The sequence below is a fragment of the Sorghum bicolor genome, chromosome 10, assembly GCF_000003195.3.
Source record: "Sorghum bicolor cultivar BTx623 chromosome 10, Sorghum_bicolor_NCBIv3, whole genome shotgun sequence".
In the NCBI taxonomy this organism is placed as follows: Eukaryota; Viridiplantae; Streptophyta; class Magnoliopsida; order Poales; family Poaceae; genus Sorghum; species Sorghum bicolor.
In genome coordinates, this window is record NC_012879.2 from 3,000,313 (window position 1) to 3,027,846 (window position 27,534).

Below are 27,534 nucleotides of genomic sequence, written 5' to 3' on the forward strand. Positions count from 1 at the left end.
AGTTGATCAGAGTCTAGTCTAGTAGTTAGTACTATATGTTCTCGGCTTAGATTCATTGCTACTGAATAAATAAATAAATAAATAAATATTCTTGTACTGCATTGTGTTGCAGATTCCACTTTTAAAATAAAAAAATCTCATATTTCCTTTTTTCTAACTTATTTTCCACTTCAGTTTTATCTAATTTGTAAATATAGAGCTAAGGAATTTAGTGGAGCCTCCAAAAATATGCTAGAAAGTTATAGTGAATGTTACTATAGCGGTGCTAAGAGCATCTCCAAGAGTTTTGCATAAACTTGGCATTTGTTGTTGTTTGTAAACTTCCAAAACAAAATGCAAAGTGTAAAAATAGGTTATCTCCCAGGGTTTTGCATAATTGACTTGGTATTTACCCAAAGTGGATCCGGATGCGAATTTTTTTCCATGTGGCGCGCGGTCAGTTCTATCGCCAATCAGGTCGCCGCCATTTCCTGCCTTGCTGCTCCTCATAGCTGCTGCCCCTAGGAAGGCATCGAGTGCTTCGCTGCTGCAGCATCGAGTGCTTCCTAGTGGACGGTGGCGCGTGGGGAAGGGAGTTTCTGCGCGATGGAGTCAGTCGCGATCGGTAGCGGACGGCGGTCGTGGAGGGCCGGTGCTCGCGATGGAGTCCCTCGCGACTTCGATCGGCTGCGGACGGCGGCGTGTGGAGGGCCGGGGGGTTCTTGTCGCGAACGATGGAGCATATATGGCGCGAAGAAAAGTCCGGATCGCGCGGGGGACCGGGAAGACGCGCATGATCGGGCTTTTGCCAAGCCGTCCGCAGCTTGGCAATTATGCCAAATTTGCTCTCTCATTTAACCTTGTTCGGCTGACTGAAAAAATGACTGATGGTGATGCTGATTTGTTTTTGAGAGAAAAACACTAATATTTTACTAAAATGGTACGGCTGATAAGTTCAAGTGAATAAATTAACCTTGTTGTTGGCTATATTCTCAGTTTTATGTCAATGCTAGATTACTTGTACTACCGTTTACCACAGCACATAGGCATAGGGATATGGCCGTGGCCATGACCACTGCGTCCTGGCATTCAGCTACCTCTTGAAAGTCATTATCATCGCCTTATATAGTCATTGTTTGTAGTGCACGACCATCATTTCCTCGACGCAAAGTCGCAAACCAAGTCTATTCGCTTATTTGAAAAGTCGTGATTAAAAGTACTGTTCGCTGATTTATTAGGAAAAAAAACACTGTTGAATAATAGAAAAAGTACAATTTATAAAACAAACGAACAAACGAGGTTCAAATCTCAAAGTAGGCCTTGGGGAATATAGAGGGGAGAACCGGAGATGCTAGGTATTGTGAGCATACCAACATGTATAACACCCAATTAGTTTCATCAACTCACCGTGCAATCTCTTGAGAGTGCACTTATGTGAAGTCGTAGATGGTATAATGTATATCCTTTTAAAAAAAATCGTCATGAAAGTTTTTTTTAAAAAAAGTTGAACTTAGCTAAATATAAAGTGAACGTAATTCTGAATGGAAACAATACTTTTATTAGCTTTTATTAATATAGAAACTGAATGTGCTTATAGCATGAGATTCGGCAGAAATATCGCCTTCTGAAGATGTACGTACTTTGAATTTGAGAAGTTGCGGAAAAAAATAGGAACAAGACATGGGGAAAAAAATAGGAACAAGACAACTGGCGGAGCCCAATGAAATCCTTCTCCTGCAATCTTCGCCACGGCACGCACGCTGCACGCCTGACGGCCGCTCCACACTCACCCTCGTGATGCTCGCCAGCAACCGCCGGGCCTCCGCCTCCGCCGTCCGCCGCTTCCCGCCGGGATGCGGCCGCCCCCACAATGTTGCGGCGGGGCCTCCGCCGTACCACCGGCTTCCAACCACCGCCGCCGCCACCACCAAAACTAAACCCACACTCGCGAACCCCTCCGCGCGCGGGGGCACCAATACCGCCCTACCACCGGCAAGACGAACCCTCCCAGCAACTGCCTCCTTCGGGGCCGAGGCCCCCGACCGCGGCGTGGGGAGTGGAATGACGGCGGTGACCGTTCGCCGCGCCTCGGCCGTCAGGAGGTACCCGCCGGGCTGCGGGCGAGGCGTCGCCTTGTCCAAGCCCAAGCCGCCGGATTCGTCGGAGGGTGAAGTGGAGAGTGAGGACGGGGCGGGTAAGCCGTCGGCGGCGGTGGTGGGCCACGGTGGCCCCAAGGCGAGCGCTTGGGAGGACGGGGAGGTCATGCTGCGCGCGTCTGAGCTTGATGGTGCGAAGTTCAGTTCCAATGGTGGGACGACGAACGGTGGCGACGGTGACTCTGGTGCACAGGAGGAAGGTGGTGGGAAGCCTTGGGAGGTGTCTGGTCTCATGGCGATGCCGTTCTTGCCATGGGCGCAGCATGAGAGGAGGTCGCAGCGGGCCAGCGGCTGAACGCCTGAACCTGCCGTAAAGCATGTGCGAAACGTGGCCATTGGTTTGTTTGACAGGTTGCATATGTTGGACCATTTTCTGATCGTGCGTGCCTTTTTTGGATGATGATCATATTGACAGTGAAGGATTTGCTCACTTCTACTTTAGTTATAGATATAGCATCAGATGCTTTGTTTCATTAGTAGCTGTCAAAATTATCATATCCTGCAGTCAGAATCACAGAATTTAATTGCCGATAGATGAGTTGTTGTTTCATTTCAGATCCTAATTGGTAATATCTATGCTCAGAATGCTGATATTATTAAAACAGTGGAATGCTCTCTGTTGATTCCTGTAGTTTTCAGATCCCAGTAGCCAGGATTGGAAAGCTACCCAGTGAAACACCCTTTGTGTTTAATCTTCATTATGGAAAATATGCATACAGGATACTCCAAATTTTCTCTTATGAGTGCATAATTTGAAGTAACCGGATGAGGAAACAAGCTTATAGTTTCTGTAGGCTTTCCGAGTTTACTGAACCTTATATGCTCAGGTAAGTAAGTAACCTTGCACCTCAAAGTACAATTCAAAGCATTTAAATGATGATTATGGCAGTTGAATGCTCTTCTTGTTGACTCATTGTTTTATAAGGAAAGGATGTCTCCATTCTTGTGTATTTCATATGGTGGTAGCTGCACTTTCGCTGTTTGCACAAATGTCCTGCCCTTTGTATTTAAGAGTTAATGGGTCCTGTAAGAATGTAACTCGTCTTCTTATGAATAAATGTCAATTATGATGAAACCTGCACAACTGCTTCATAACTCAGTCTATAATGAATGGTCTTTCCTGTTTTTCTCTTATTTTCTGTTCAATGCACTGAACTGTATTGCATTGTTTTAAAAGAAATTAAGAAGGTTGTCTTGTTGTAGAAATATGAATACGCTGATGTGACACCCAACTGTTTTTTTCTGCTAATTAAACATTGTCTTGTATGTCCCTTTTCATTTTGTTGTTCCACGTGGGATGATTTGAACAATTGACTCTGTTACCTCTCTGTGTGCTTAAACCTGTCTTGCTTGTTACCTTAGCATTTTGCATGTATTAGTTCTGAACTCTGAATATCTGCCAGCTCTTGTGGTTTATATGGTATTCAATTTACTATATTCTTATTTCGTTGATGTCATCACCCCTGCATCTCAGCGTGGATGGGGATCAAACCTATCACATCATGATGGATATTGGATAAACCATGATGGGATGCAAGTGAAATTATTTCTTTAGTCAAAGACCATCATGGAAAATTCAGTTATATGACCAGACCCTGTTTTTCTTTACGAAACAGCAGAAACTGATGCATTATTGCATTTTGATATTGATTATGTTTTAGATATGACGTACCTTTCAAGATCTATTCAAACAATGGAGTTCGAAGATAAATTTACGTTACAGCTCTTGCATTTATTGATATACTTCCTGCTTGTCATTTTCATATCTAAATCAATCTGACCACTGTCTTAAGTCAAATTCAGATCTACCTAGTGACCCCAGTGTGCACACTAGTTAAATATTGATTATTAGAATCTTTTCCTCATAAAAGGTATTTAATAATTTTACTAAATGTGGATAGCATAATCTATCTCATTTACTATGGTAAGAACATCAAAATAGTGTTCACCAATTACATGTAGAGATTAAAAATTGATTTTTTTTCTTTTGTTAGCATTCTTAGGTATAGTCCTCCAACCAAACATACATTTGTCCAAATTGTCTGGCTAGGTAAAGTCATCAACTGTACGTAACTCTCATGCAACACTTTTTTGTCATGCAAATAGCCCATGCCTTCAACCAAAGAGACCCTTACTCAAATTTATTGGCAACACTTTTTGCCACACTTTTTTTGCCACGTGTCACGTGAGTCCTCCAGGTTTTCAACCAAAAATGCCCTTGCTCACTCAATTCTACCTTGGTTGTGTTCTGTTTATTTCATTTATATCAGCCGAAGTTGGTTTCCAAAACTTCTTCAGCTGTCACCGTTAACTCCTGTCGTTCATTGATCATTAAACTAAGGTCTTGTTAGATGTGAAATTTTTTTAGATTTGGCTACTGTAGTACTTTCGTTTGTTTGTGGCAAATATTATCCAATTATAGACTAATTAGGGTCAAAAGATTTGTCTCGTGTTTTACAGGCAAACTGTGTAAATAGTTTTTATTTTTGTCTATATTTAATGCTTCATGCATGTTACACAAGATTTGATGTGGCGGGGAATCTTGAAAACTTTTTGGTTTTCGGATTGAACTAAACAAGGCCTAAGTTACATGTTTTAAATGACGTGACAGGAACAAGCAAGAATCAACATGGGCAGAGTTTTTAATATTGAAAATTAAGTGAAACGAAACATTTATATGTATAAATTTGATCTGATCTTGTTGTCCACAGTCCTCACTAGCTTTTCTTGTCATGTTTATACCAGTTTGCCAAATTTTACACAGAAGTTTTGAGCTTTTCTTCTCTATATAATAGGTTAGAGCACAACTTAAAGCCCATTGTTGGTACATCCATGGATTTTATTTGATACAGATGGTACGGATGAACCAACGCAAGTCGTTGATATCTCCGTACGTAGTACTTTGATGTTAGTTACAGTACATCTGATAAACTCTTGGCGTCCTATCGCCCAGAGAACTTCAGAAGTAATGTGATGAGCACATATAGTGCCAGCTAGTATCATATTGGACAGAAGGGCAGCCATTTAAAGCCATGACATCTACAAAAATACAGGTATATGTCAAAATCAGCATGCTCCTTGTTAGGTATAACCGTAGAGGCTCATCTTTTAGCTTCGAGGAAAACGCGCCATGTTGTTAGCTGTTTCTAGGAAAGCTTTTGGTGCATCCATGCATGATGCATCTTAGAATAGTAATAGTATGCACTGTACAGACAGGGCCACTGCATTCACCATTTGGAAACACAACAGATTCTCGGTACCTGAACTACTACTAGAAACTTGCCACAATAATTTGGTCACTGGATTGATGGTTGACGCATCCATAATAGTGGTAACACATGGTGCATTCAATCTGACATCTTCTTGTTATATGATCATGGTCTCAAGAGATAATTATATGTCTGATCGCTGGCATGCATTGAAGGAAGTCACTGGGCTGGGGTAGCCTATAGCATTGTGGCATTTCTTTCAGATTCTCAATGGCGATAAAGCCTTCCAAGCTGGCACCCTGTACTTAGGAGGATCTGCAAATCCATTCTCCATTTCAGTAGTTAGCTCCGACCCTCTGCACTTGTTTCTTCTTCACCACAGGACCACCGCCCGCCGGGGTGCTCCTGCCTGACATTTCCGAGCTACATCCTCATCTGCAGAATCCATGCATGCCCGTGTACCCTACATACAACATGTGCAATAACTCGTCCAGTGGTTGCCTGGTAGCTGTTGGTGCTCCTCATCCTGTTTCTGAACATTTCTGGCGCTGGACCGGAGCGAGCGCCGCGTGCCTGCGTCGCCAGTTCGTCGATCACAGCGTCAGCCCCAGCAGCAGCGTCGTGCCGTCGTCGTCTCAACCACCGCTGTGTTTCTCTATCACCCTAATAAATAGTCGCCATTGCAGATGGGAGAACGAGAATCGAAATCGAATCGATGGCGGGGATGCAGTGCAGGGCAGGGCAGCATGGACTCGCTGCTCGGCGGTTCGCCATGCGCAGGTCCCCGTTTCGACACGGCGTCATCATGCCGCACGCGGCACTGTGCGTGCCCTGCTCACCTCATCAGTGTTCTGGTTCTGAAAGGAGAGAGTGTGCACTGACTCTGAGTGACAGACAGCTGGGCCCTGCTGATTAAGGCCAGAACCTCCCCGGGGTGCCTGTCAGCACAGCTTGGTCGTCACTTATATAAAGCTCACACAAGACACGGCCGGTTTCATTACACTTTTGCGTTGCGTGTGGTCGGAGTGTTTCAGATTCAGAGCAGAGCTGAGAGCACTTGTCGTCGTCGTCTCGGAGCTCAGATCAGATGATGGCTCTGCAGGCGCAGCAGGGGAGGTGGATGTCGTCGCTGGTCCTGGCGATCTTCTTCCTGGCGGGAGTTCCCCGCGGCGGCGAGGCGCAGCCGCTGGTGCCGGCGGTGCTGACGTTCGGCGACTCGACGGTGGACGTCGGGAACAACGACTACCTCCACACCATCCTCAAGGCCAACTTCCCTCCCTACGGCAGGGACTTCGCCAACCACGTCGCCACCGGGAGGTTCTGCAACGGCAAGCTCGCAACCGACATCACTGGTAGGTCGTGCACCCTAGATAGCTCTGTGTTCGATCTGTTATTACATAAATACAGTACATACAAGCTTTATTTCCCTCTCTCTCTTTTTTTTTCCTGATGAATGCAAGTCACAACTTCTTGTGTGTGTGTGTGGTGCATGATGGTTTGTTGCAGCTGACACGTTGGGGTTCACTACCTACCCTGCGGCGTACCTCAGCCCACAGGCGTCAGGGCAGAACCTCCTGATCGGTGCCAACTTCGCGTCCGCGGGGTCTGGGTACTACGACCACACGGCACTTATGTATGTAAGTATCATATCATCATCAGTGACCTCTCCAAGTCAAAATCTTGGCACACAAGGAGATCAAGAAATAGAGCACTCTTTGCATGCTCCAACAGCCTCTCAAATCATGGAACCATGGATCATCACAAATTAAATCTTGCAGATATATCTATCGCCATCTCGTTGTTATGTAGGAGTAGTGGAGTACATCTTTTGTGGTGCCACTGCTGGCAGTACTTGATGATTTTGATTAGCTTAGCTGATCTTGCATAAATGTGGGTGTACATGATCTGTAACGACTTGGAGTCTTGGACAAACATGTACGCAGCACGCGATCCCGCTGTCCCAGCAGCTGGAGTACTTCAAGGAGTACCAGTCGAAGCTGGCGGCGGTGGCCGGCGCCGGGCAGGCCCACTCCATCATCACCGGCGCGCTCTACATCATCAGCGCCGGCGCCAGCGACTTCGTGCAGAACTACTACATCAACCCGTTCCTCTACAAGACGCAGACCGCCGACCAGTTCTCCGACCGCCTCGTCCGCATCTTCCACAACACCGTCTCGGTGAGCAACTATCTAGACGTACCTCGTCGTCGCCGATGCAACCTGCTCCTCCTCCGACGATCCTCCTCAGATCCACCTCTCCTGAACTGACCGTGTATATATATCTATATATATATATATATATCTATGCAGCAACTGTACGGCATGGGAGCACGGCGGATCGGCGTGACGTCGCTGCCGCCGCTGGGGTGCCTGCCGGCGGCGATCACGCTGTTCGGGCACGGCAGCAACGGGTGCGTGTCGAGGCTGAACGCGGACTCGCAGAGCTTCAACCGGAAGATGAACGCCACCGTGGACGCGCTGTCGCGGCGGTACCCGGACCTGAAGATCGCCGTGTTCGACATCTACACGCCGCTCTACGACCTGGCCACCGACCCGCGGTCGCAGGGGTTCACGGAGGCCAGGCGGGGATGCTGCGGGACGGGCACCGTCGAGACCACGGTGCTCCTCTGCAACCCCAAGTCGGTCGGGACGTGCCCCAACGCCACGTCCTACGTCTTCTGGGACGCCGTCCACCCGTCCGAGGCGGCCAACCAGGTCATCGCCGACTCGCTCATCACCGAGGGTCTCATCCTCGTCACATAATTAAACCACGCACGCTGGATCGATCGGAGAGACGGAGACTGCTTGTGGGGCCAGCCAGCGTCTGACCTACCACGACGAGCTGAGGCTGAGCATCCTGAAATGAAAGGAAATAACGTCGTCGTTGTGGTTGGTTTTTGGTTTGCTTCAAATCGATCGAAATACACAAAAGTCGTTAGGTGCCTACTGGATCGGGCTCTAAACATATATCTGTAAAATTGTTACTTTTTTCTTGTTTTTCTTTTAATTAATGTTTTCGGAAGTACTTATAAGGCACATGAGTGAACTCCTATTATTGTCAAATTTAAGTTCGATGTTTGTGTAGACACAAGAGAAGAGGCAGATTTTATCTCATCATGCATTGCTCAGGATACATCTGCGCTACCCTGATTCCCTGAAGTTTGAAACTCTGACAAACCTGTAGGGTAAAAACAAAAAAAAAAGAAATATAAAATGAAAAGAAAATAAAAAAGGATGTGGCCGGACGGATCCAAACTGAGGGTATTTTATAAATAATAAAAATGATTATAAGAAACACTTCGCTTCTTAACATTAGATTAGACAGACAGATGGATCATGGATGTACTATGTAGATAGATAAAGGGTAAATATGGAGATTATTATAAATTATTTGTTTTTATGATAAAAATGTGTGTGCGCCCCACGTTCATATGCACTATAGTAATAAAGTAAAATCGATAGATAGATGCATATTTACAATCAACGCTTCAGCTATTTGGTTGACATCTTAAGTGCAAAATTAGAAGCAAAAATATTTAATTTTTTCTATAAATAAATAAAAGGAAAAGCAGATCCAATGTGTCGAAGCTAACACATGAACATAGGCTTTGTTCGCCTAAAATTTGATTTGATGTTGATGCTAGTACTGATTTGTTATGAGAGAAAAATAGTATTTTCTCACTCAAAAACACTATTAGTCGAAGCGAACATAGAGACATGAAAGAGCACAGAGCAGCATCCTTGCTCCTCTGCTGTGCCACCCAATCCTTCGACGACAAATCATGGCATTATTTTTATAATATTAGATGGCTAAAGGAGCTAGTCACAGTGTTCATCGAGTATTCAGGGGCGGATCCAGGCCTGGCTAGGGGGTTATAGCCCCGAGTGCAGCCCATATTTTCTATAAATAAGTCTTCGAACCCATAAAAATCCCCAACATTTAGTCCAAGATAGCCTATTCTACAACCAGCCCAAACAACCTTTTACTAATTAGCCCTCTAGATAGTGACTCTAGATCTGCCCCTGTGAGTATTCATCACCATCAGCTTGCACCACTGACTGGTTGTGACCAAATGCTCATCACACTTGGGTCAAGTTATGATCCGACTGCGACTAGAGGGTCATCACCGCCAGATAATTTTATGAACGGGTGGTAACCATATTGTCATCAACATCAAATCGAGCGCTAAACAGGTGATGATCATCATCGATTTTTCACCATCAACAATGGGATACACATTACATACTAAAACATTTGGCTTTACTTAACTAAAGAAATAATTAGTGGATTTGTCATGTGCCTTTTGTAGTTGTGTGGGTTACGTCATATATCAAAGGTTCCTATATCAAAACATTTGGTTTTACTTTAGCTAGTTTGTGCATTTGTGATGTTCTATATTACAACTTAGGTTGTTTAAATAGTATCCATATGATTTTCTTTTTATTTTTTCCTATATTACGTGAAAATCTATTTTGTTTTCCCCTATGCTTTGTTCTATCTTTATTATAATTTTTATTTATGTAATGTTATGCTATTATTATGTATTCCTATATGTTTTATATTTTTATGTTATTTTTTACCTTTATGGATAATATAATACCAATCACATGAACATATAATTTGTTCTTCCAAATCTAGAATATTGTTCTCCTAAACCAAAAAAATTTTCTTATAAAGTCAAAACTTTATTTTCTAAACCTAGAACATCTCAACCGTTGAGTAAAAAAAAGTTATATCTTCACAAGATAAATGTTTGTTTATAAGTTTTATTTTAAATATATCACTGTAGAGTGAAAAAATTTTAGGTGTCACATGTTCGTTAAAAGGAGAGGTTCTATCTTTCAGGTTTTTTTAGACCTTGTTTAGATGGAGAGTGAAAAAATTTTAGGTGTCACATCGGATGTTTCTAGGATGTCAGAAAGGGTATTCGGATATTAATAAAAAAACTAATTGCATAACTCGTCTGGAAACTGCGAGACAAATTTATTAAGTCTAATTAATCCATCATTAGTATATGTAGGTCACTGCAGCACTTAAGGCTAACCATGGACTAACAAGACTTAAAAGATTCGTCTCGTGATTTCCAACCTAACTGTGTAACTAGTTTTTTTATCTATATTTAATACTTCATGCATATGTCAAATTTTCGATGTGATGGGTGAAAAGTTTTTAGGTTGGCAACTAAACAAGGCCTTAGTGTAAATTGGAACTTATTTTGGATCGTCGGCTTGTGATGTGAACTGGGGCTTGTTTAGTTCCAAAATATTTTGCAAAATCGATACGGTAGCTTTTTCGTTTGTATTTGACAAATATTATCCAATCATAGACTAACTAGGCTCAAAAGATTCGTCTCGTCAATTTCGACCAAACTGTGCAATTAGTTTTTATTTTTGTCTATATTTAATACTTCATGCATGTGTCTAAAGATTCGATATGACGGGAAATCTGAAAAATTTTGCAAAATTTTTTTGGAACTAAACAAGGCCCTATTGACGTTAAAAAGGGCTGTACAAAATATTACGGGTGTAAAACAGCAAGGGAATCTTTCTTTTCTGCTGCGCTGGTCTAAAGAAAAAGGTAACCCCGATCCAAATGTTGTGTTCGTCTCATAATAATAATAAAAAAATGTTGTGTCATTCTTGTCGATCAGAACTGAAGCCTTACCAGACCAACAGAAATAGTCGTAAATACAACGGATGGATAATTCAGCCCATAAATAAAATTCAACCCACTTACGAATGCGCAGGAGAAGTCTGGCAGCGACCGACTGCCGTCCGATCGATCGGCGGCGCGAAGGGCGTTGGGCGCGGGCACGGCGGCGGCGGCAGTGGCCGGCGGCCAGCGGCGCGTGGTGGCTTGAGGATTCGGGCGCTTAGGCGGGCAGCATCCTGCGTGGGCTTGCTGCGAGTCGCGGAGCAGCATGCCAACACCACCGGCGGCGCAAGATGCGCCGACGTGGTCTTCGTCATCAGGCGGCGCGACTTCGTCAGGATCCGCCTCACCGTCGTATTCCTCGGATCCGTCCTCGCCCCCAACCCTGGTCCCTACCAGCAGCAGCGCGCCCGCGTCCTCGCCCCCACACGCGGCGCCGTCATCTGACAGCAGAGGCACGTCGGCGCCTTCGCCTTCGCCTTCGCCGTCGTGCGCCGCGTGCAGGCACCAGCGGCGCAAGTGCCCGCCGCACTGCCTCCTGAAGCACCACTTCGTCGCCGATGAGCCCGACAGGTTCCGGAACGCGCTCCGGATGTTCGGCGTCAAGAACTTGCAGCGCATGCTCCAGAAGGTTCCGCCGCCGAGACGGGACGTGTGCGTGCAGACCATCGTCTACGAGTCCAACCTACGCGCGGCGGACCCCGTGCGCGGCTGCTGCGGAGTAATCCAAGACCTGGAGAACCAGCTCATGGACACCGCCGTCGAGCTTGAGGTGCTGCGGCGACGGCTGGAGTCGTACCGGCGAATGGCGCGCGGCTCCCACTCCCAGTCCCAGCCACCTAATCCTCTGGCGATACAGCAGCAATTGATGGCAAGGACAAGCCACGACACGCAAACGCAAGGGCCATCCGGCGTCGGCGTGCCACCGGCGGCGAACGAGCTCACCGCGACACTGCCACAATTACCCGCGATGGAGATGGAGCCGCAATTGTCGCAAGTGCCGCAGCCACGGCTCTCCACGATGCCGCCATAATTCCCACATGTCTCTGCCACGACTCTCCGCGACGCAGCCGCAGCAGCTCTCAGCGGTACAGCGACAAGCGGCAAATGCGTCGGCAAACGGCACGCGAGGCAACAACGGTGATATGGCAACAACCGGCAAGTGCTGCTGGCCGGCTGTGCAGATGCCATGGCACTTCCTTCAACACTAATTCCATGTAATTACTCTTCTTGTTCTCTCCGGCTCAGATCATGTTGCTGGAACCAGAATGTTGTCATCGACCTTCTCGTTGCTAATGCCTTTTGTATGTATGCCATTAGCATTGAAATAAATGCACTAGATGGTATGGTGACAACTGACAATTTTATTTTTCATATTGGTTAGCCAGCTCTTCGTTAGATGGAGTACATTACATTCTTGGATATGTGGAATGGTTATTCATCACTTTGTTCTGAATTTTGTTGTGCTTCTTTGAATTTTTTTCACGCTAGCAAACATGCATGTTCATTGCAAGGGGATCTACAACTCTGATTGAAGATTTATTAAGCGATATTGCCATGCCTTCTGGATCATCTTAGAAATAAAGACCGAAGATGTCACTTAGAGAGGGTGAATATGCATTTTTAGAAATTAACACCCTAAAATACGAAAACAGATAAATTCCTAATCTAATAAATAAACCCCACAAGCCGCAACCCTGCACCACAGAGATTAGAGTAGTGAACAAACAAAATTGGCAACGGAGGTGATACCGAATATCATCCTCTGAGAAGATGAAGAGAAGAATTAGACAGAGAGGAATTTCTCGAATGGATCTGTCTATATATAATTTTCTTAGCCACCATCTCAATTAGATCTCTATAGTTCTTTAGCATAGCTACATAGAAATAAATCTAGAAGGAGTCACGTTAATCTTGAAGCCCGGATCAATCTTCAGTTCTTGGTAAACTCTTATTCTCTTGTTATATTTATATTAACGTGTGTTTGGTTGGACAGTGGGGCGAGCTGGGTTGGAGCGAACCCATTCCCGTGGCTGTTTGGTTGGAGGATGGGAGGGTTGAGTTGGCTCCAGGGTGGAATATTCCTCTCAGATGCGGGTTGTACTTGTCCGTCAAAATCTGGCGGACGGAGCCGCTCTAGCCGGGTTGATTCCCACCAAACACTGAATTCCTTCAACCAAACACCGAAACAGGTTGGCTCCGTCCCCAAAAGCAGAACTGCAACCAAACACTGAAACTGGTTGGCTCCGTTCCTAAAAACTAGGTTAGATCCAACCCAACCCACCCAAACCCCAACCAAACACATGATTAGTTCTTGCTACTATGAATATGACATTGATCTATTTGATTATATTGGAATTGACTTTATTCTATTTGCTTATGTTCTTAATTATATTGTTCTTAGTCTACTTTGATTATATGCTTAGTGTAGTTAGGTTAGAATTATGTTTATGCATAGAATTGTATAACGCTTACTCATTAGGCCGATGGGTAAGTGATAGATATTGTATAGGCGAGGTGTCTAGACCCGTAGACCGTATTTATCTGCGATTACCCATTATAGTCCGGAGCTTGAGGTAGATCGCGTGAGTGATAGTCCTGTTGAGTCCTTTGTATTTCTTCTCCCAATTATAAGGGTTGTAGAGCACCATTATTACAGGAAAGTTCTTGCTATGTTCATGATCTTTCTTGCTAATATCACTATACATAGATATAACCTTTTTCTAGTGATGATGCTAAGTGTACTTGCACTAATCATAGTATGCTTTGACAGTATAGTTAGAATACTTAGGATTTATTCTTGTAGATTGTCCTAATACCATGCTAGTGCTATAGACTTAGAGTAATCTAATTGAGATGATTATCATATTTATCTTATGGCTATGAATTCTTATTTATCCTCTGTCACTTATTATTTATATTTATATATTTATCTTATGTGACGCTTATCCTGCATGAGAGATAGATAAAGATATGATTAAGGTCTCCATGATTACATACAATGCTCATTACTCATTATCCATTGCGAGTCACATTGCAAGTCCCTTCCCATGGAAGGAGGACCAAGATACTGTTGGCCTACATCACAGTCGACATGCAGAAGAACTCAACACAACAGCAATAAAAAAAGTATACCATATGATTTAAATTTTTAATTAATCACCCAGGAAACACAAGGATACTGTTGTGACATCAGAATGCAGTAAATGAAATTGAAAAGTAAATAGTAAAACAATGGTATGACATTTACACACAGGGAAATAATCTTAATGGAACTACACCAAAGTTACCAAACTTAAAAACATTTACAATCCATCCCAAGTAAGACAGACAAGTAACACATCAGTTATGTGTGGTATATGAACATTATGAGTAATTACCTGACGGGCTATTTAGGAACTTGGAGAAGTCAGTGGGGAGTAAGGACCCAATGCAGTCACTATCCATATCAAGATCCTCATTACAGCCGACAATTTGCTCACCAACATATCGGAAACATGACTGAAATGCTGCATGCTTCATGTCAATAGTGATTATCCAGACCTTCCCAGGATGAAAAAGTTCGTGTTCCCTCAATATGCAGCACAGGACATCTGGGTCATTCTTTGCCACAGCAGGGAACTCCGGTGCACGGCATGGCAAATGCTCAAACTGATAGCCTTGTTGCGCCCAAAGGTCACTGAGATTGATCACATTTTGCATCTCCCACGTTAAGTTATTGCCTGCAATCTCAAAGTTCCAAACTGTGATTGTGAGGCCACTTGTTTGGCCGCCCTCCTTGTCGATGTCAACGAAGCGCATCATGCCTTGGCTGACAGACACACTTCGGAATGCCTCTGGCCAGCCCCTGTTGAGATGGTCCTCGTCGGGATACTGCTTGCCAGGGAACGGTTTGTAATAGAGCACGGGTGCCTTGTCATTGGAGAGGTCGCAGAGCAGGATGCCACTGTAGTAATCGATCCAGCAAAGGAAACGGCCAGCGAAGGGAAGCACCCTGTCGCACTCCCAGAGTACAGGGAACTCGCCCTCGCCCTGGCCGTGCGGCTGTGGAGCAAGCATCTCTTTGACCGTCCATTCCCCTTCGCTGGCGGAGAAGACGCAGAGAGATGCGATCACCTGCGACGGCTTGAAGTAGTCGTCTTGGTGGCCACGAGGAGCTTTCCAGGACACGATGAGGTCGGCCACCACGTAGTTGTCGTCTTGGTGGCCGCTGCGGCACAGGATCCCGATGTTGGTGTCCACCAGCATGAACTCGTTCCTGCCGGCCAAGCCCTGCGCCATCTTTGTACAAGCTGGAAGCCGCCGCAGCAAGGGCCGAGACGAGGCACCGACCGTGTAGACAAAGATGTTGGGGCCTTCGCGGGACTGGTTGCGAAGTCCGATGCGGAGGAGGACGTGGTTCTCGTCGGCGGACAAGACGAACGGATAGGCGGGCGGATGGAAGAACATGGACTCAGGCATACCGTACGGCCAATGGAGGTCGAGGTAGGAGACCAACGGCGGAGCCCTCAGGGTGAAGGACAAGTAGCCGGATTGGCCGCTGGTTGTATGGACTGCGACGGCCGTGGCGTCATCTCCAACGGCCGAAGCGGCGGCGTCGGGGTCGTCGTAGCAGTGGGTGCGGCCGACTCGGTCCAGAAGCACCCAGCCGGGGAAGAGAACGGCCTTCTTAGGATCCGGCGAGCAGGGGAGTAGCCTGGCCTTCTTCGGCACCGGCGAGCTGAGGAACGTGGCGGCCATCAGATGGGGATCGGCGGAGTCGCGACCAAAGCCTAACCCTAGATGAAGATGAAGCAGACAATGGGAGAACGGGGGTTGCCACCGCTCGCTGCAGCTCTGCCTCTGGCTCTGAGACGGGAAGTGGGTAGCGGAGTCAGGAATTCTTATTGGGCCACCATCAATTGGTTGGGCTTGGGCATTACTAGGAGGAGCCCAGCAGGCCGATATGCTCACTCAGCCCAAGAAATTGTAGCGCAGCAAACACGTCTGTTTTTTTTGTTTTTCGCCACGGCTTGTCACGAGATGTGACCTACAGCTACTGTCACAGCAACCACAATGTACTATGAAAAATTGACTGAAGATTGATTTAGTTGTATGTTCTGTCAGAACGATTTTACTTTTTATTTTGTTGAATTCTCGGAGCAGACAGATAATGCATAGATACTACATTGAATATGGTTTCTTACTAGTTACTCCCTCCATACTCATAAAAAAAGTTGTTTAGGATAACGACACGGTCTTTAAAGTTCTTCTTGTTTTTATAAAAATATTTTTATCGAAAAGTGGTATATGTATAATTTTTATAAAAGTATTTTTCAAGACAAATCTATTCATATAATTTTTACATTTTCAAACTTAACGACTTAAAAGTTATTCATGATTTATATTCTCAATGTTTAATCTAAACCTTGTCCAAAACGACTTTCTTTATAGGTATGGAGGGAGTACAATGCAATTGGATGCGACCTGTACTCTGGGTGTGGTTCGGGCTATAGTAGCAGCTTTTGTTATGAATCTACCTGTAGTGTATATTAGAGCATCTCCAAGAGACTAGGTAAAATTATATTCTAAACTACAAGATTTAGCTATTGTGTAAAATAAAAAAACTCATTCAAAGCATAGAGTTCCACAACTGTCTTATATAAGATAGCTAGTGACAACATGTTATATATGACAAGCGGAAGTTTAGGATAACAAACTTGTTATTTTAGCAACCTAGATAACACACCTGTTGAACTTTATTTTTTTTTAAAAAAAAATGTAAAAATAGCCTAGATAACATAGACAACATATATGTTGGAGTTGCTCTTAGATCCCAAAATAATAGTTGTTTTGGGTTGGGTTTTTATGTTGTAAGTTTAACTAGATGTATAAAAAATACGTGCAATATTTGTATTAAAATAAATTTGTTAAAAGACTAGATTCAAATAACAAGTGTATTCTTATATTTTTCTTGTAAAATTTGTTTCTTCTGAAGTTTTCTTACAATTTTAACGATTTATGTGTTCGAAAGAGGCCCTGATCTTATTTTAGATATAGATTTTCCCTTATTTTTCCCTTGGCAGGTGGCAGTTGCAGAGCGCGCTGAGTCACGGCGTGCAACGTGTACAGCTACAGCGTTTTGTCAGACATCAATGCGGGAGTAACTTTTCTAGTCCTCTACTTCATTCCTCACATGCTTTCTCCTTCCCTCCCTCCCAGAGTCCCAGTCGGTGCCAGCCACAGCCGCACCGGAGAGCTCCAGCGGGCGCCGGCGCCGCCGCACCTCTGCTGTAGCAGGCAGCGTAGGAGGCACCACCTCCTCCTGTGTCGCTGGTCGGCCATTACGCTCTCTCCCCTCACCAGGTAAGCTGCAAGCCCTCGTTTCTTTCTTAGCGGCAATAGAGTCCATGTCCATCTGATTCTGATGTACTAGAACTCTTCAGTGAGCATCTCTCGTTGCTTGAGCATTTTTTAAGACAAATTGCACTTTTTTCCCGAAAAAACATTGAATTGAATTATATATGTATGTATAGTGCCATCTGGCTTTTGTATCTGAAAATGACCCTGCAAAGTTGTTGTTCTTTAGTATAACATTAGTCACTGCACACATGAAGGCCTCTTCCTCACAATTCGTAGTACTCCCGTTCTTGTTACTGGCTCTAGTTAGAGCGAACGATTGTGGTTTCTGTTGCAGTTAGCTTGTCAAAACATATGAATTTGGTGTTTGCTTCCTACTGATGCTTCTGTTACCAACCGCAAGGATCACACATAAGACTAGCATTATAGAAGTATCCAACTGATTTCTGATCTGATGATTTCTGGTGTCCAATGCCTAGCATCTTCAAAGTTTGATTGCACTGCAAACTTATTCAGTTGTGCAGTCACCTACAAAGTATATGTATATGCACGGTTATTTGCGTTCATTTTTTTCTCTTATTAAACTTTGAATTATTTGTCTTCTCTTGTAGACTTTGGGTGATGGCAGCTACACAGTCTCTGTCTTGGTCTGACCTCCCTCCGGATCTCTTGGGCCTTGTCATCAAGAATCTCCCATCCACAGCAGATCGTGTTCGACTGAGAGCAGTCTGCCACCCATGGCGTTCCAATGCACTGCAATTCCTGCCCCCTCGACTCCCATGGCTGACTCTCCCAGATGGAGCCTTCCTGAGGATTCCAGATGGTGAAGTTATTCGAATGCCTCTGCCAGACGGTGCTCGTTGTCATGCTTCCATTGACAACTGGCTCTTCCTCATGCAAAGTAATGGTGAGTGCTCACTGGTGAACCCTTTCTCCAAAGCCATGGTGGAGCTTCCCAAGCTAGCTACTGTTTGGTCTCAAGACTCATCCAATGCGACCTCTGGACTTCATCCAAGTCTCTATAAGCTGGTGGCACCTTTGGACTCATCACCAGATTCACTTGTTGCAGTGTTGATCTTGGATGAAGGTAATCTCAGTACAGTATGCATATGCCAGCCCCCAATTGTTACTGACACGTCAAGTACGAGGGCCATGCATCCAATGCAGGTCTTTCATGATGTCACATTCTTCAATGGGAAGCTCCACGGTCTTTCTTCCTGGAACAAGCTATTTGTGTTTGATATTGATTATGACCTCAGTGATAAGCCGAAGATCTCATGCATCAAATGCATAATCGACTATGGGGAGGGTTTACGGGACTTGCCCCAGCCCTTATCCAGAGGAATGGTTCCTATGAAGAAGGAATATCTAGTTGAATGCTCTGGTAGACTATTGAAGGTGAGATGATTTTTTCAGTGTGATTGTGGTGGGCCTACACGTTTTTACTTAAACAACTATCGTACTGTTGCATTTGATGTCTTTGAGGCAGCATTGGCCACTAACAATAGGCAGTGGAGAAAGGTCAGTAATTTGGGTGGTCAAGTGCTCTTTGTTGGCCGTCATTGCTCCAAGTCTTTCTCTGTTGTAGAGCACAATGGAATTCAAGGAGATTGCATATATTTCATGTGTGACTACAATCCTAGCCATGCGAATCCACTTTATGACTCCGGCATATACAACATGACAACTGGGGTGATCTCGCCATTGCTGTCAGAGACCATGGCACTGCCACAGCAGCATCACCATGGAAGGTGGTGCCCCACATGGATCTTCCCTGCTGATTATATGTAACCGGGCCAGCTTAGCTCGTGCAGTGTCTTTAGATTATGTAATATGTATCCTTATATATTGCCTTATGCCTGCTTATCAGTATCGTCCGGCCAGGTTAGCTTTTGCAGTGTCTTTAGATTATGTAATATATATACTCTTATATATTGCCTGATGCCTGTTTATGAGTATCGTCAGGCCAGCTTAGCTTCTGCAGTACTCTTATATACTTGCTTATCAGTATCGTGAGCTTAGCTATCTTTAGATTATGTAATATGTACTCTTATATATTGTCTGATGCCTGCTTATCAGTGTCACCGTGATGTTGTTGAACCATATTAATTACTAGCTACTCTCTGAGACTAAGTTTTAATGATTATGTGCACAAGCTATAGTTGATGCTAGTCTTTTCATGTATGCAATGCTGCAGCAAGGAGCATTTCACTTCAAAAATGAGCTGTTAGTACTTTCTCTGGTCCGGCTTATAAGGCGTAGTCAAACATGGCACAGTCACCGAAATTGACCATTGATTTATTCTATATTATAATTATGATTATAAAATTATGATCATTGGATAATATATTTATCATGAATCTAATCATATCAATTTTGTGTTACAATAGCTAAAAATTGTTCACCAAATTATTGGTTAAAGATTGTGAAGTTCGAATTTTGTTTTTCGTGTTCGTCTTATAAAATGGACTGGAGGGAGTATTGCTCAACCTAGATTTTTGGGCTCTCATTTCAATCTTGTGGCTTTGTGTTACATTTACATGTTCTGAGCTGTGCAAAAAATTAAGAATGAATACTTTTGTCTATGTATTCTTCATATTGTTAAATATCCTGCAAATATTAATATAAAAATTGAGTCTATGTTCCGTAAGTTTTGATGAAGGGGGCGCATGAAGATTCTGTTGCTAAACAAAGAAGCTTTCATGAGTTTGTTTTGTTATGCTATATAGGATAGCCCTGCGTATTTTAGTTTTGTAGCATATATCTGATAAGCCTGAGCTTATGTTCCGCTTTCGTCTGTTCAGAGCTGTTGCTTCTTCTGTTCAAAAAAGAAATGTTGAAACTGCAGAAAATTGTGCATCGTTGATGCAGCAGTAGCATTGGTGACTCTGCTGTCGCTGTAGTTTCACCGACAATGGCAGCCTGCATTGTTTTGCTTCCCTTAATGATCTCATGATTATGACAATTTTAATGTTTGGTGCTCTTCTGGTGCTGCCTCGTTCGTTTCGGCTTCCTTAACAGATTTTTAGGTATCCATCAGTCCGGCTCAAAAGTGGTGGGCTCTTCTCGCTCCCCTCTCAAAAAGTTCTTTGATAGGAAAAGAATAATGAGGACATAATATACCAAAAACTTTTGTTCTATATAATGATAATGAAAGGATTCATTCTAAGAATATTGTACCGAAAAATTTGACACATAAAAGTACATTTATTAAATAATCTGAATTATTCATTCATATTGAATAGTTGGATTTTTTTGGATAGTTCAATTCAGATTATTTCAAAATCTTATTATTTGTTTGCTTGTTGCCCAGAAAAACCTTTTGGTTTAATTTGGATGCTCGTTGTCGACTTCCATGATGTAACCCTTGCTGGAGCAAAGCCTTTCACAAATAACTGATTTAGGCCTCGTTCGATTATGCCATATTTTACCTAGGAATCAATCCAGATGATCAAAGACTATATAAATTAATCTAGACTATATAAATTAACTCAGAATTCCGGCTACGAATTAATCCTGGGAACCATTCTCCGGCAACCGAACGGGCCCTTACTAAGCAATTCAATGCCCTTTTGTGTTGATCTATTTAGCATGCTGTGTGATTTGCTTGCATGATGTATAGTCTTATTGGTGATAAGGGAAAGCGATTCCCTGAGAAAATTCACACATACCAATAATATTGTTTCTGAATTTCGTACCATTACAGTATTCTTTGAGAAATTTCAGTTCATGGCCCTTTCAGAACACTAGAACTTTTCAAGATTATTGTTGCAGAAATTTGACTGCTTCCTACAGAACTTAAATCATTTGAAATCTTTTCAAGATTCTTGCGGGATTTTGACTGCTTCCTACAGAATCTCTACTATAATAGAATAGTTAAATTATACTTGATCCACCCGATAAAACGTCCCCTGCTGAGAGCCTCGGACCACTGTACACCTAGAAAATTATACACAGAAATCCTACACCATTAAAACCAATGGTTAATAAAACACATAAACCAAATCCGATGGTCATGATTTGATGTGGGAAGCCAGGCTTCTCACCCCGCGCCTTCCCACACGGCTTCTCACCCCGCGCCCGATGTTGCGAAGCCAATCATCAGCTAAGTAAAAAAGGTCGGCATCCATAAATTGCGGCCGGGCACCGCGACGATCGTCGTTCAAAAATTCCCCGCCGATCGCCATCGCTGTGGTCGCGGGGCGGAGGGGAGGCCACGCCGATCGCCAGCCTTGACATTTCAAGCCTTCGATCGCCCGCGCCCACGCCAAGAGAAGCCGACCTCACGACGACGTACACCTAGGATAAAGGGCATCATGGCCCGCCGCCACCATGACTAACGAGCATCGAGCCCAGTCGCCACGACGATCACGCACGTGTCTCCCTGCCGTTCTCCGTCGCTCCCTACTGCGATTGCCACTCGTGCTCGCCAGGCCCAGTCGCGCCCCTACCACGATCGCCACTCCTCGTGCTTGCCAGGCCCAGTCGCCCCTGCCAAGATCACCTCGTCGCGGCCCCTGTCGTGATCGCGCATCACTCGCTATATCGCCCGTGCTCATTGAATCCACGAAACGCAAGAAACCGAGGAACATCAGGCAGCGGCCGAGTGTGTGCGCCGGTGGAGATCGAGATCAGACACCGATCACGCAAGTGCCTCATTTGTGTTCTTGCCTGTTAACAATGGTTATCTTCGTTCGTTCCCAGTTCTATACAGCTTGTATAATTATGCTACCATTTTACTACTTATATAATTAGAATGCATGAACGATTTATTTATATGTTTTTTCCATTGCATTATGCAAGTAAAAACATTACATGGTCATTGTTTTATATGATGGGAAAATAGCCTATAATTATGATTTGAGTGTCTTTTCTCTATTGGGAGTTGGGACCATCTTAAATTTCTTAATTGTCCTGTGATTTTTCTCCGCAATCTTGATCCAAATAATGGCTTGTGCAATGAAACAAGGCTTATGGCCAAAGTATTGCAAGACAATGCAATTGATGCTGAGATTGTTACTAGACAACATCCGTAGAAAAGGGAGTTCATATCAAGGCTCCCATTATCTTCCTTGGATGATATTTCTCTTTGTCTCAAGTTCAAGAGAAAATAATTCTCAGTGCGCTTGAGTTTTGCCATGACGATAAATAAATTGCAGGGACAAACCTTCCCTAATGTTGGAATCTACCTTTCGGAACCTGTGTTCCCCGCATGAACAACTTTGTGTTGGTTTTATCAAGGAGGTGTCAAGATCAACATCAAGAAATTTGACAAAAGATGATATTTGCCATTTATCAACACTGTAATGTATATAGTTTCTAATTAAATTTTGTAGGCTATATATCAAATAAATAAGTTAACTTATTATCTGTCATTCACACAAGTCATGCTCACGGAATTCACAATGGACATTTTATCAAGCAACACAAATCAATGTACACAAAATATCTCTGAAAAACTCTAAAATTTACAACAAATAAATTTGCTATAATATGCAAGACATGACTTTATTATGCTTTGTTATGCATGAACACGTTTATATACAATTGAGTGTGACTTAAACTATAAAAAATGACGCTATTTGCTTGGTTTTATGTAAATCTCCGAGATAAAATCGTAGCGTTAGCACATGCATTATACTAGTCTAAATAATTTAATTTGCCTTTCGCTCTCTGTCTGGTACTTCACACCGGCAGCCAGCACTAGCAGGCCGTCCAAAAGCAACGCAGTGTTCGGTTATCTGGCATGCTGAATATGATCTGACATACATGAGCTAGCACGAGGTCAAACTGCGCGCGCCAGGTGACTTGGTAAGCGACGCCTAACGCAGTGCCAGCACAGTTGACACCGAAACGTGTTCGTTCAGTAGGCTCTTGTATTCCTCCTGCGCCTTCTCAATTTCGAGCCGCAGATTCTGTTCCTGTTCGACATAATCACACAAGATCAGGTTTAAGATCCACTCTTATATGCGCTAATATAATGATCATGACGACCAGACCAGCTGGTGTCCAGAGAATTTTACCTTGAGTAGTAGCTCCTTCTCGGCCGCCTCAAAATGGGAGCACCTATAGAGAGAAAAAAAAATACAAAACAAAGAAATGCATGCATTAGACACCACCTTGGCAAAACCACTATAGGATGAAATTAAACCAAAGCCAGGTTAGTTGTTAGCCTCACTCTTCATGGAGCATCTGATTTTCCATCTTCAAGAAGGAAAATTCCCTCAGCTCTCGCTCTCCCATATACTGGCATACCTGTTTTGTTTTGTTTTGTCAAAGACAAATCAATATAACATACAGATCGCATAACAATCAAGGCGACAGTGTGCACCAAAAACAGCAAGGCTCTCTTTTTCTTTTGTTCAAAAACAGCAAGGTTGTCTGTGCTAACCTGATTAGTAGAGGAGCTGCTGCCAGCCAAATCTTGCATAGCTTGCCTTTTAACGGCAACGGCCAGAGCAGAATCGTCATTCCTTCTCTTCCTTGTCTCTGCCGAACCAGTGCCGCGCGCCATGGAAGGTGAGCTCGTATGGTTCATGACTCGCACTGTCTGCATGTTTGGTGGGGATGGAGAGCACCTCATAGGCTCTCCTGGTGCAACAACAGGCTCTGTTTTGACTGGCGTTAAGTTGAAACCAGGGGGCGCAAAAGCGATTGGAACTGCGTTCACGTAGTTGCCGTGGGATCTCAAGGGTGGCGTCTCTGATGGTTCTTCAGCAGCGCCATTCGCTATTTGCAGCATCACTGGAGGAGCAGGAGGAGTGGGAGCTGCACTCCTGCGTGGTGTTTTCACGTATCCAATCTTGTGACTGTGAATATCCCTGAGGAGGAAGAATCGAGACATTTACATGGAGACATTTGAGGCCAAGCAAGAATTAAATTGGTACTAGTAGATTTGGGAGAAACAGATAGCAGGAACCTGGAACTTACCAGTACTCGTTGGTCATGTCCTTCAGGCGGTTGATCAGCCTCTGAAACAGCTGTGACTTCTCAAAGTCCTGCTTGTCATGAGTGGGCTTGATGAAGCCTGCCTCTAGTACTCCGGAGACGCCTCTACCTTTGCTGCTCGCAGAACTCAGAACTCTATGAAATGGCTGCAGTAGAATTTTTTTAAATGAAATGATAGAAAAAGATAATAGTGTAAACTTATGATGAAGTGATTCAATTCAAGGGGTCAGGAAGCTTACCAAAATAAGGCGATTTCTATGGTAGATATTAAATCCGTGCACGCTAATAGTTGGGGAACCATTTAAGAATCCAATAGTTGTAAGAACCCCAGCCTGAATCAACCAAAGAGAATGCAAAAAGGAGAAACCACAACAGAAGTATGAAACTCTGTATTCATACTGTAAAGAGTAAACCAACAAGTTATCTGCTCAACTAAAAAATGATAAACTAAGGCAAACCTCTTTTATTCCGCAACCTTGGGGTTTATAAGTGATGCATTCAGGATACATTAGGTCAGCGATAATGCTATGACGCTTAACTTCTTGCCCTCGAAGTATGATTCTAAAGTAATCTGGTAGTTGCAGGTACAGCACAGAAGCGTAGACCTGCAGATGCTATGTCAGAAACCAACTCACAGGTATTGTGTGCGAATGGTAAACCGTATGACACTCACCCGAAGAGAATAGCGTAGTCGATTTGCCAAATGGTTCTCATTTGTCCTTTTTACAGAGTTACTAATTTCTTCTGGATTTGGTGCTCCACTAATCATAATATCCTGAAATATAAACAAATAGCAAGAACTTTGATAAGCAGCCCGCCGGCTAACCAAAAAACCCTACAGGAATGCACTCTGACAATATATGACATAAACAAATACAAGAAAATAAAATCCTCTTTAGAAAAACAATCTACAGAACGGCAAACTTAAAAGATCAGTTTTACACAGCTGGTAAAAGTTATCCAAGAGAACCAATCATCAGAGTTGAGGATATTAGTTTAACAATAGAAACAATGACTACACTGAATCATTCAAGTGGTATTTGATGGTTACCGCTGGGTCCGTGTCAAAGTCGAGCTCCAATTTACCATCCTCGTTGGACCACAAATTGAACACTATAATCTTGGTGCCATGTGGACCAATGTCACAGAACTGTTCATCAACCATAGATTGCAACAACCATTAGAATTTTGGATAACCTATACATCAGTAATAAATACTAAATGAGATTGTAGTAGCTGCATCAAATTGTTGAATTTTACTATTTTATTAAATGCTTTGCTATACATGAGCTGTGGCATGTATTTAAATAGCACAAAATCTATGCAGCTTGTACCTTCCGAAAGGTTTGTCAATTTATAATGTAGTGTTTTCTTAAATAAAATATTGTATCTCTAGTCTCTAGTCTACAAAAGGATGGCAGGTTTAGCATACATTCTGCATCAGCTCTTCTTCTGTTGCAAAAGGGGACCATTTCAACAACACTGACAAATTTGAGGAAAATTGCTCTGAACCATGACGCTCCAATCGCTGAGTTTGTCCTTTCATTAGATTGCATTTATAATCCACCTAAGAAAAGAAAAGATATCATCAGAAATAAGGGAAGTGGGTATACATGTAGTTTCTTGTGCCAAACAACTAAAAAAATAAAATCACACAACGTACCACAGGAACTACAACATCTGTCTGTCCAGTTTCCACCAAGAAAGTGTAAGATAGGAGACCAATGGATTGTGTAGGCTCACTGAGAACAAATAGTAACTTGCCATTATTTCAATTGGCGAAGAAAAGAAGTTCGCAAAAGGAAATAAATCTAAGTGAGATTATATGGTACCTGCTCTTTATGCAGCGGCTGAAAACAATAGCATCTGCCCCAAGCCGCATTGTGCTAGTCTTAAATCCATTTCCATCTGATCAGAGTAGTAAATGCCAAAATGTTAGACAGTGGATTTTCAGGAGATGGGCTTGCAGATTATAACACAAAGCTGGCAATACATTGTCCAATCGAAGACCCTGATTGTTTCTCTGAAAATCCAAAACTCATGCATCGCCTCATGGAATTAGGATCCATGCCTCCACCATCATCTGTATGGTAACCAGAAAGTATGCAATTGTCAATTTCAAATTTACTTGGCATACATACCTATATTTACCCAAATTTTCAAAATAAACTCCACTACGATGCAATCATTGATCAAACTCTCTAGTTCATACAAACTCCATGAAAAAATGACCAGGGAAGGTTTATAAGTTGGTGATCAAATATCACTTGAAAATGTTACCACATTAATATGATAATAATCAGAACCTTGAACTAGTAAAGCTGGTGATCCATTCCGTTTGTCAATGATTTTGTCCAACAGTATTGTTGTAGCACGACCCTTTTCTATCTGTTTGACCAAATATCACACATTTAACCCAGAATAATCAAAGCGTGTGGCTCAACAATGAATCTAATCAATTACCTCATCCACAGCGTTATCCAACAACTCTGCCACGGCTGTAACAAGGCAAAGGAAGTAAGACACAACAAAATACAACAGAAAGATAGTAATCTGAAACAAAAAAGTCGTCTGAAAACACACAAAATTAAAGCTTACCTCCAAATGGCCATTTATGCGAAGTCGCGTTAGAGTGGAGAAATTCAGGGTGGATGCACATTCGATTCTGCACACCTGCAACGGAGTAAAGTAGTCAACATCGAGCATAGAGGCATGCTACAAAGAATCAACAGAACTCGCACAAAAAAACTTCAGCATGGTGACATACTCGGAGGCTGTGGCACAGAGCCCGTCGCCGCCGCGTCATAATCGCCGGCGCTCCAGAACTTCCTACTCAACCGCGGTGCAACGCAAGGACGACGACTAGCCGAGGTACCCTCCTCGAGTGCCTCGTCGGCGCCACTGGCCCGGCCGCCGACACCGCCCGACGACAGCTCCGAAGCGGCCCGGTTCAGGACGCACGCTGCTTGATGAGGCTGAGGCTGAGCTTGCGGTCGCAGACCGCCGGCTAACACTCGAGCGCCGCCACCGTGCTCCGATGGCAACGCCGGCGCTGGCTGACTGGCGCTACGGCCGTGGAGGCTCCGCTGTATGGCGCCGGTGGCCGTGATGATGGGGGAGACGGACGGCTTGGTGTCTCTCTGCGCGTCCATGTGTAGCACGTCGGCACTTCCGCGTGCAGTGGCGGTTCCTGTTCAAATGGAATGGCAAGTAGTGGGGGCGGTTAGCGAGGACGTGGACATGTAATGCAG

At 43.8% G+C, this 27,534-nt stretch overlaps 5 protein-coding genes across 5 annotated transcripts; 3 read left to right on the forward strand and 2 right to left on the reverse strand.

Moving 5' to 3' along the window:
- On the forward strand, positions 6,156–8,457 carry LOC8071308 (GDSL esterase/lipase APG). The gene is made up of 4 exons (XM_002436428.2): positions 6,156–6,696; positions 6,851–6,981; positions 7,288–7,521; positions 7,654–8,457. Exons 1-4 carry the CDS (start codon positions 6,432–6,434, stop codon positions 8,104–8,106), a joined length of 1,083 nt encoding a protein of 360 aa, XP_002436473.1. The 5' UTR covers positions 6,156–6,431; the 3' UTR covers positions 8,107–8,457.
- LOC8071309 (LOB domain-containing protein 22) lies at positions 10,946–12,370 on the forward strand. The gene has a single exon (XM_002436429.2). The coding sequence runs from the start codon at positions 11,265–11,267 to the stop codon at positions 12,027–12,029; it is 765 nt and encodes a 254-aa protein (XP_002436474.1). The 5' UTR covers positions 10,946–11,264; the 3' UTR covers positions 12,030–12,370.
- LOC8071310 lies at positions 14,118–15,829 on the reverse strand. The gene has a single exon (XM_021449035.1). It carries the CDS (start codon positions 15,734–15,736, stop codon positions 14,363–14,365), a length of 1,374 nt encoding a protein of 457 aa, XP_021304710.1. The 5' UTR covers positions 15,737–15,829; the 3' UTR covers positions 14,118–14,362.
- Positions 17,172–19,465, forward strand: LOC8068783. The gene is made up of 2 exons (XM_021449273.1): positions 17,172–17,341; positions 17,947–19,465. Exons 1-2 carry the CDS (start codon positions 17,172–17,174, stop codon positions 18,740–18,742), a joined length of 966 nt encoding a protein of 321 aa, XP_021304948.1. The 3' UTR covers positions 18,743–19,465.
- LOC8071311 (protein MICRORCHIDIA 6) lies at positions 22,784–27,458 on the reverse strand. Its single transcript, XM_021449277.1, has 17 exons — positions 27,051–27,458; positions 26,882–26,956; positions 26,747–26,781; positions 26,590–26,671; positions 26,277–26,366; positions 26,116–26,191; positions 25,947–26,025; positions 25,716–25,850; positions 25,335–25,433; positions 24,957–25,058; positions 24,742–24,888; positions 24,523–24,615; positions 24,266–24,429; positions 23,727–24,156; positions 23,514–23,590; positions 23,359–23,401; positions 22,784–23,256 (listed from the first exon to the last, which is right to left on the reverse strand). The coding sequence occupies exons 1-17, from the start codon at positions 27,433–27,435 to the stop codon at positions 23,158–23,160; spliced, it is 2,211 nt and encodes a 736-aa protein (XP_021304952.1). The 5' UTR covers positions 27,436–27,458; the 3' UTR covers positions 22,784–23,157.